General features: G+C 39.8%; 1 protein-coding gene across 1 annotated transcript in view; it reads left to right on the top strand.

The window, feature by feature from the left end:
• The window catches only part of TNRC6A (trinucleotide repeat containing adaptor 6A), a 210,379-nt gene that overhangs the window by 181,450 nt on the left and 18,726 nt on the right, over positions 1–10,203 (top strand). The window contains exons 13-17 of the mRNA XM_045285958.1: positions 6,138–6,280; positions 6,912–7,049; positions 7,477–7,605; positions 8,038–8,115; positions 8,352–8,562. Of these exons, the coding sequence (XP_045141893.1) occupies positions 6,138–6,280; positions 6,912–7,049; positions 7,477–7,605; positions 8,038–8,115; positions 8,352–8,562 (699 nt within the window). The remainder of the gene's footprint in view (positions 1–6,137; positions 6,281–6,911; positions 7,050–7,476; positions 7,606–8,037; positions 8,116–8,351; positions 8,563–10,203) is intronic.

Genomic DNA, 10,203 nt, shown 5'->3' with positions numbered 1-10,203 from the left:
AGGGCTCATCCGTCCTGGATTCCCTGTATTTTCAGTTCCTATCTGTACCAGTGTACCTCCTCTGGTCTAGCCAGTCTTGCAAGATCGAATTTGAGTCATGGTAGTGGGAGCGGGGAGGAAACATTTAGGAACTAGAGGAAGGTTGTATTTCTCATCATTGTTGACCTATGTACATATATTTATAAGGCAATAATACACTGAAGCTGCAGGCAGGCCTTGGGCCTCAACTCATACCTTCCCTCAGTACAAGAACACTTTGTTCTAACAAATTGGCATTCTGTGGTGCTCACCCTCCCCCACCCCCATCCCCCACACAAACAAAATGGGTGCATACGCAGATGTGGTGAAGACAGAAGATGGTGCCCAGCTATTAAAAGATACAGTATCTGGGGTCTCAAAGGCTTGAAGTTAAACAAGCGGCCATCCAACAGCAAAGCAACAAGCCCACATGGAAGAAGCACACCAACCAGTGTGTCATGGAGACTGGGCAGCGGGCATCAGAAGATTCACAACAAACAGGAAACAAATGAACAAAAATGCATTGGTGAGAATGGAGAGGGATTGGAGTGGTGACCCAAAGCCCATCTATGGACAATGGAGCATCCCCCATGGGGGGAGGGGGAGAGTCAGTCAGAATGCAGTAGAGCAGTAATGGGTCACGCATTATACTCTGTTTCCTGGAGGCCTCCTCACCCCCTGCTATCACGACCTGAATCTAGACTAGACAGGAGCATATGCATAGGTATAGGCAAGAGATAAAGCTCACAACGCATGGAACCCAGGAACAGGAATGGGACTAGCAATACCGAAAGGTTAGGGGGAAGGGGGAAAGAAGTGGGGAGGGAGGGGGCCACCGATCACCATGAATGGCACACACCCAACCAGGGGGAACAACAACAGAAACTAGAGGGGAAGGGAGACAGCGGTCAGTGTGAAATTTGAAAATAATTAACAATCCACAATCTCTTATCGGGGCCATGAGGGTTGGGGGAGGAGGGAAAGAGAAAAAGAGGAGCTGATCCCAAGGGCTCAATGGAAAGAAAATGTCTAAAAAAGAATGATGGAATGTATGTATGAATATGTCAGGTATAGTTGATGTATGGTTTGTAACAAGAGTTGTAAGAGCCCTCAATAAAATGATTTTTAAAAAGTGGGGGGTGTAACTTTGGAGTAGAGAAAGACAAGTCTATCAGCATCAGGCTAGCTCACCTCACCCCTTTGAAGGTGGTCCATTCCCCACACATTCAGGAATCATCAATAAACCTTTCTGTCTTTCAATTTGGCCAGCCCCTGTCAACTGATGGAATATATAGTCACGGCCTTTGAGTCAAGGCCAACTCAGTGATCTTATAGGACAGGGCAGAAGTGCCCCTTGAGGTTTCCTAAACTATAACTGTTGGTGGGACTAGAAAGTCCTCTCTCTCCCATGGATTGATTGGTGGTCTCGAACTATGGACCCTGCAGTTAAGCAGCCCAATGAGTATCACTACACCACTGGGGCTCCATGATAGAATATATAAGACCAGTTACTTCTACAGGTATGAGCTATTCCTTTTCTGTGAAGTGAGTGCCTTAGTTAAGCACAGTACTGTGAGATTGTTTATGGATTAGAGTCCTAGCTGAAGCTTTATAGTCAAAAGACAAATCCATATCCAGAATATGAATTTATTCTTGTGAAGACAAAGCTCTGAATCAACTGTGGCCCACCAAGAAGTTGCTAATGGAACTTGCTGTAAATCTGCCCTTTAAGGCTCTGGGAAAGGCTGTTTATGAGAAGCCTCTCTTTTGTTAAACTACTTGGAGGTATGTGGGAATGTTGGGATAAGCTGTTGAATGTTTCTGGATTTCCTGTTGTACTGGAGCCAAACATTAGTGAAACACTGTCCAAAGCATGCCTAAGTGAGCACACTGAAAACCAAGAAGCAGAAACTTTTCCTTTTTCATTCATTGTCTCTTCACAGTTGTCCAGTAATAAAACTTCAATGCCACTGGCAAAGAGGAAAATATGAAAAGAATCTAGATCTGTTTCCACAGAGTGTCCAGAAAGGGTATTTGGAGCTGAGTGATAGTAAATCAATATCTAGCATACGTTTTCTTTGAGATAAAAAATAGTAGGAGTAGCAGGTCTGAGTGAATGTGAAGTTCCTGTGTGCAAACTGTATGATGACTTCCGGTTAGCAGTAGAAAATCCTGATGTGGGCACCAGGAGAGGGGACTGGAGATAGTAAGCTGGTTAACTCATTAGACATGAGTGGTCACAGAAGCTGCAGAATAGTTTGCCCAGGAAATTACAGAGTAATAAAGCAAAGTCCTAGGCAGCAATGAAATTTAGCCCTTTCAGAACAGATTTAAGATTATTTTCTCCTTTGATTTTTTTCATTAAAAATGTGTTTTTAGTGGTGTTAGGCATGCAGAAATGAAGGAGAATAGATTTTTTTTGAGGTCATGTAAGTTGTGGTTCAATATGTGGAGCATATATTGTATCTTTTTTTTGATCATTTTATTGGAGGCTCATACAGCTCTTACCACAATCCATACATCCATCCATTGTGTCAAGAACATTTGTATATTTGTTGCCATCCTCATTTTGCAAACATTTTCTTTCTACTTGAGCCCTTGATATTAGCTCCTCATTTTTTTCCCACTGTCCCTCATGAACCCCTGATAATTCATAAATTGATACTATTTTTTTATTGCACCTTTTTGTGGGTTGTAGAACGAAGCCCATTTCTTTAGATTAAAATAGTTATACAGGTCCATGTTTTAACATGTACATCCCAAGAAACCTGAGAAACGAACCGGAGTGGGCAATGTACAGCTCATGAAATGGTTAAGGAAAAATTGTGGGAAATGGGACAAGTTAGAATGGATTACAGCAGATCTCTCATACCCCAACAAGGAAGACCCCAGCCTCCCTGTACTCTGGCAAAGAATGCCACTGACATCGCCATGTCCCGGCAAGGAAGACCTCTGGCCATCCCTCAGCCTGCAAGACAAAGTCTACTTCCCTACAACCCAGCAGCCCTCTAAACAATAACAGCTACACTACGTTGCTGCAGAAACAGCAGTTCGTCACTGTCCACAGACAAAAGCAAGCTAGCCAGGTACAAACAGCTGAACAACATCCAGCTCCAAAGAAATATTTTAAATCAGAGGGCCTGGAACGAAAATGATAGTCAAGTACTTTAATTGGTTGGAGGAGATGTTCAATTAAACAGGAGAAAGAATAAAAAAACTAGAAACCCTATACCAAATAGAATTACTGAACATAAATGAGAAGATAACAACAGTAACAGAGTTTAATAGATTTGAAGAAATGAAAATCCAAATTAGCTTTAAAGACAATTCCCTTGATTACTCCTAATGAGAGAAACAGTCACCTAAAAGAGTCAAAGGAACCTGAAGGAAACCTAGGAATTATGTGAAACACTTAACAAGGGGAACAAACCTGTCATTCTTTGGGATTCCAGAGCAGTAATAGAAAAATATCTAAAGCAAAATAGTACAAGAAAGCATGGAAAGAAATGTCTCTAGCACCGTAAAAGAAGAGAAAATAATTATTCAAGAAGCTTAGAGAACCCCAAGCAGGACAGACCAAAAGAACAACATCACAGCGTATTGTAGCCACACATTCTAATTTCTGGGACAAGAAAATCATGAGAGCAGTTGGGGGAAAAAAGAAGAGACACTTAGAATGGAAACCCAATGAGAATATCCTTGGATTTCGCGGGCAAGACAATGCAGTGACACATACAAAATCCTGGAAGAAAAACACTGTCCACCAAGAGTCTAATATCTAACAACTCTTGTCTCAAATATAAGGAGAATGGAATGATATTTGAAGGAATGGCATAGAATGAAGTCATTTTGACAGAGCCCCGGTGTTGTCATGGTTATGAGTTGAAGTGCTAATCACAAGGTCAGCAGTTCAAAATCACCAACCACTCTGAGGAAGAAAGGCAAGGCTTTTATAGTAAATAGTCTCAGAAACTCACAAGATCAGTTCTAACCTGTACTGTAGGGCCAACTATGAGGCCAAATTGACTCAGTAACAGCAAGTGTATTTGGTTGGTTGGTTTTTTAAAATGATTGTGGAGAAGCCAGGTTACCAACAACTTTTGATGAGAAAATGGTTGTCAGGGAGTGAATATCACTCTTGAGGGAGTAAAGGGCTGTGAGTCTTTGGTCACCTTAACTAATGGCTTTACAAGAAGACTTGATAGGTTAAGGAAGATTGCCAACTTTGGCAGTCTGATGTTTCCAAAGGAATGTAGAAGTGTACCTGGTGACATTTGTAAAGAAGATGTAACACTGTACTCTCTGCACAGGTTAGACTGGGGGGGTGGAAGACTGGATCGTATTTGATTAGGATTAGGTGAGGAAAGTGATGATCAGAGGTCAAAATGGCTGGTTTGGGCATGCCAGTAAATAGAAAGGGAGAACAGAACAGATTTTTGCAAAAGGGTTTCTGATATTTAAGTGAGGACTTTTACAAAGGTTGAAAAATCCCTTATTCAGGTATTTGACCCATAGGTGTAATTGTATATAAGAAACTAAAAATATTTCTTAAATATAAACCAAAAAATCAAACCCATTGCCACTGAGTCAATACTGACTGATAGCAACTCTACAGAACAGTGAGCTACTGAGACCAACTTTACAGGATTAGAAAACCCTGCCTTTTATCTGAGGAGCTGCTGGTGGTTTTTAACCTCAGACCTTGGGAATCGCAGCTCAGGCCATAACCACTATGCCACCAGAGCTCCTTTCTTAAATAAAAAGAAAACAAAGATCCTTGCAGCCAGAATAACAAACAACATGGTAAACTGAGAAAAAAATGAAATTGTCAGAGGTTTCACTTTACTTGGACACACAGTCAGCGCCTGTGGAGCAGCAGGCAAGAAATACAGTGAGTGATGATGTCCTGCCTGGGGTAACTGCGCCGCCCAAACCCCATTACAGTGTTACAGGGCATGGCCCAAGAGCCATGGTGTTTCAGCTGCCTCATGTACAGGTGAAAATTAGACAGTGAAATAGGATGACCTGAGAATTGATGCATTTTAACCGCGGTGTTGATTAAGAATAATGAATATACCATGGACTGCCAGAAGCATAAATAAACCTGCTTTGAAGTACAGCCAGAATGTTCTTGGAAATTGAAGATGGTAAGCCTTCCTCATTGACACGATGGCTACAACAGAAAGCTCAAACATTAGCATTGTGATAGTGGTGCAGGACAGGCAGTGTTTTGTGCTGTGGTCCATGGGGTCACTGCGAGGTTATACGACTGATGGCACCTAATAACAACTATTTTCAGAAATTTTCACTTTATTAAAAACAAACACCTAATTGCTATCGTGTATTGTAAATGATGTAGACCAACCACGGTCTTTTAAATGACGTTGAGTAAAGTAGAGAAGGTATAATGGTACATTGTACTGTTAAGCAGCTTTTGCTTGGGATCCTTTCACTTGCCTGGGGTGGTGTGTGGTCAACATCTCAAAGAATAGCAACTAAATTGATGTGTGGAATGTTATCAGAGCTGTAAGAGCGCCCAATACAATGATTTAACAAATAATAATAAAAAAGAAAAGCAACTACAAGAAACAATGAGATTTAAAGTTTAAGAAAATATGGAAATAAAGAATGGGAGATTAATGAAGAATGCTTAAGTTGAAAATTATGATTTCAAGACGTAATGATTTGGAGAATGAAGCTTCCACTTTGAAGTCTAAGGAAGAACAAATGTGATTGGAAATGGCATGCGCTTGATTTGACCCACCTTATTAGTGACAATGGGGCGTTAGAGTGGGTCTGCTCCGCAGCAGTTAATGATGTGAGATTAGGGAGAATAGGTGTTTGCGTGTCAGGGTCACTTGAATAGAAATGATAGATGTTATTTTTATAGTGAATGAAGTTTCTAAGGGTAGTGAGTTTATATAGTCAAAAGGCTAAGATACTAAATGAGCCTTGGAATGTTTATGAAATGCAGGCCCATTTAAAAAATATATATCTTATGCACAAATCTATGCAGAAGACACTTCAACTTTAAAAAGCGTGTTTTTCACTTTTTACTGTAAATGTATGAAACCAATTTGTTTGTCCTCCTACTTCATGATGTTGTTTGCCCTTATTAGGAATGTTACAAGACAAACGAATGGAGATTGATAAGCATAGTCTAAATATTGGTGATTACAATCGAGCGGTTGGGAAAGGCCCTGTTTCTCGGCCTCAGATTTCCAAAGAGTCTTCCATGGAACGTAGTCCTTATTTTGACAAGGTTTGTTTTATTTTGTTTTTACCTTTGTGGATAATAAAATAGACTTACTAGCATCGTTTTCACATTACATTAGAACATTTTATACAGTGTTACTGGATTTGTAGTTCGTCTTTTTATGTCTCAGTTTAACATTGTACTGCATTTGTATTTTCTCATTAATCTCATGAAATATGTTGGTTGTTTTTATGCATTCTAAAATTAATACTAATCTGATCTCTTCTATTTTCTACCTCTTTCCTGTTGATGCTGGAATGTCATGTGACTTCTCTTCTGTTCCTGCAATGATTTCTCCCTTCCACTTGCTTGCTTGGCTGGTGTTGCGCTTCTTTCTGTCTGTCCAATCAGGATGGCATTGTAGCGGATGAATCCCAAAACATGCAGTTTATGTCCAGTCAAAGCATGAAGCTTCCCCCTTCAAATAGTGCACTACCTAACCAGGCCCTTGGCTCCATAGCTGGGCTGGGTATGCAAAACTTGAATTCTGTTAGACAGGTAAGTCCATATGAGTATTTTAGGCTCTATTAAATCACCTGTGTAAATACTAACTCTATGTGCACTCTATGTGTTTAAATCAGCAGTAGTACTATGTTTGGCTCTAAAGAGTACCATGGGTGTTTGTTTGTTTCTGTAGAATGGCAATCCCAGTATGTTTGGTGTTGGAAACACAGCAGCACAACCCCGGGGCATGCAGCAGCCTCCAGCACAACCTCTTAGTTCATCTCAGCCTAATCTCCGTGCTCAAGTGCCTCCTCCATTACTCTCCCCTCAGGTAAAAAAAGCTGCCATAATATTCTATTCTGGTTTTCTGGAAAAGAACTCTGAGAATTTCATATTTGAATGAGATGACTGATTGTGATTGTTCATAGTATTTATTGGCATTTTTATCATGCAGATGTTTCTTTCATTATCATTGTTTGAAAAATGGAAAAAATGAGAAAAATATTTTAATTTAAAAATTACCATTCTAATCATAAAACATCTTGGGGGGAAAAGAAATAGCAAAGTAAAACTGACTGGTTTAAAATTCATGTTCTGTCATCTACTACATAATCCATGAACATACATGTGAACATTAAGTTAGTAAAATAATGAAAGAATGTAACTCTCCAAATAAATAGTCATCAAATTGCCCTATTGATAACTTAAAACACGCAGCACATTTCATCATGTTATTAACTTACCATTGTGGTCCCAAGGTTCCAGTTCCATTGCTGAAGTATGCACCAAACAACGGTGGCCTGAATCCGCTCTTTGGCCCCCAACAGGTAGCCATGCTGAACCAGCTATCCCAACTAAACCAGCTTTCTCAGATCTCCCAGTTACAGGTAAGTGGATTGATAAGTCATATTCAGTAAGTGTCTGTTGTATGCTAAATTCTAGCCTTTGTGCATTAAACAAAACAGACACAGTCATGGCCCTCATGCAACTTGTGGTTTACCAGAGAGGTCAGACAGCACCGCATAAATGAAGCGTGTTTCAACAAAGATTCAAGCACCTCTGAAATGTTAGGGGTGGGTAGGATGATCAGGAAAACTTTCCTTGGTGATGTGAAAATTTATATTGAAGGAAAAACTGAGCTTTAGCAGAATGACTGGAGATGAAAGAATCTAAGGATGAGATTATACTAGATGAGGTAGGAAATTTTGTTGGTGGCTGGATCAAGCCATGCCTTTGTAGGTCTACCTGCCGTAGTCATTCTGAAGCTTCCTCAAATATAATCGTGTGGTAATGACAACCTCCGTGCAATCTTTCCTCAGCGATTGTTAGTGCAACAGCAAAGGGCGCAGAGTCAGAGAAGTGTGCCTTCTGGTAACCGACAGCAGCAAGATCAGCAGGTAGATCAGATCTTCCACTTGCTATGCTATTCTTTCTTTTAATAAACTGAACTCCTATCGGTTCCAATAAGGGACTCAAAATATCTGAATAAAATGGAATTTGATTAAGATTATTCTTTGTCCAAAAGTCCTATGAGTGGGTTTGATTATTCATCTTCCTTCCGAGAGAAAATTGAACTCAAAAGTGAAGAGAAACGTACGTAGCAGTAAAGACTTTTTCCCCCTATTGTTTTAAGGGTCGACCTCTTAGTGTGCAGCAGCAAATGATGCAGCAGTCGCGGCAACTTGATCCAAGCCTGCTGGTGAAGCAGCCGACTCCGCCATCTCAGCAGCAGTCACTCCATCAGCCAGCCATGAAGTCGTTCCTGGAAAATGTCCTGCCCCACAGTACACCTGAATTGCAAAAAGGACCATCACCAATAAATGCTTTCAGCAGCTTCCCTATAGGTAGGTTTCTCTGCACCAAATCATTCAGCTGATGCGCAGGTACATCAGTTTTGCTTTACAAGTCTATTCCCATATGAAAGCAACGTTAGCTGTTTCCTCAGGGCAGTTCTTGGTCTAATCAAGGAAATTACTGATATTTCAAAGTTCCATACTTGCTGAGAAATGAAAACATTTAGGGCTCCTGTCTTGATTACAGGTTATGAAGGGGAGGGTAATGCATCCATTAGTATTCGAAGCACTACACCGAGGAATTTTGAACAGTAATACTTTGAGTGGATGATGGCCTTTAGAGGGAACCACTTCTGCCATCCTCCTTTTAACATATATCCAGACCTTTTTTAATGTTTGTCTTGTAGAAATAACCGTTTTATGTTTTCTGCCCTTTCATCCCATTTGTTATGCCCTTGGTTATACACGAGGGCTTCAAGAAGTTTGAATAAAAACACAATGACAAGATTATGGAGTTTTTCCCTTTGAAGAACGTTTTGTGAACTTTATGAAGCCCTCGTGTTTTTGACCCTTGATTGTTCACATCCTACTCCTGTTGCCTTTCTTCCTCTTTCCTCTTGTAACGGTTCCTTAGAAACATTTGTTAGTTTCTAGCTCTGCCGTGTTGCAAACTCACCTACCCGCACATCCATGCGTTCGGAGCAGCGGGTAGGGGTGGAAACCTGTTGCTGCTTCATTCGGGTTGAGTTTTCACATGATTTGGCCTTCCCTTGTATTCCCGCAATCTCAGCTAAAATGTAAATTGCGCTTGGAAACATTGAGATTGTTAGTGGTCACTTTATTATTTACATTTCTAGAAGCAGTTCTGTTGCTACTTACCAATGTAGGGGTATACTATAGGAGGGGGACCAGGTGCTCCCAGAGACATCAAGCTAATCAGTATTAAAAATATGTCCAAAAACTGTGAGATATTTCTCTGGTCTCACTAGTAAATGAGAGTACCCATCACAAGTTTGACTACACACTTGTCATATTAGAAGACTTCAAAAGGTTCGTGAAGAAATGGAATGAAAAGATAATGGGATTTGCTACAAGTCTTTTGAAAAACCCCTTGTATAAATTGAGCCAGTGGGAAGATAGGTTTCCAGAGAGAGGAATTTATATCCTAGATGGCTTTTCAGGCATGAATACATTTTCCAAGTCTAGGTCTGGTTGGAAAGTCTGTGCTTTTTTACATGTATCTCAGGTGATTCTATATAATCCCTGATTAGTGCTTACTTTTCTGATCATAGTTCTAAAAAAGAAATTTCTGCCCGTGTTATAAATAATATCTAAGACTAACAAGCATCATCATATCACAGTTGAAATTTGTGCTTAATATATATTACTCATTCCTTTAGGTATAATTGCTGGAGGACATTTATTTTTAAACAATGACAACCTTTGATTGATGTCCAACTAAAAAGTATTCAGTATGCATAGTATCCTTGGGAATTAACTAATCAGATATATTTTACTAAAGTTAAACTATTAGATTTAAAACTTGGCCGCATTAAACATTTTTTCCTTTCATTTTTGCCAAGCAATTTAAAGTAATCAAAATTATGGGGAAATAAATTTCCATAATTAAGAAAATTGTAATATTAACCATTTTAAGATTTGTATGCCTTTGATAAGCAGAGACTTTTCTTT

Source organism: Echinops telfairi, unplaced genomic scaffold (assembly GCF_000313985.2).
Source record: "Echinops telfairi isolate 266 unplaced genomic scaffold, ASM31398v2 ScPeMD7_5;HRSCAF=22, whole genome shotgun sequence".
In the NCBI taxonomy this organism is placed as follows: Eukaryota; Metazoa; Chordata; class Mammalia; order Afrosoricida; family Tenrecidae; genus Echinops; species Echinops telfairi.
Note: the sequence above shows the minus strand (reverse complement) of the source record. Positions and strands in the feature narration are given on the sequence as shown.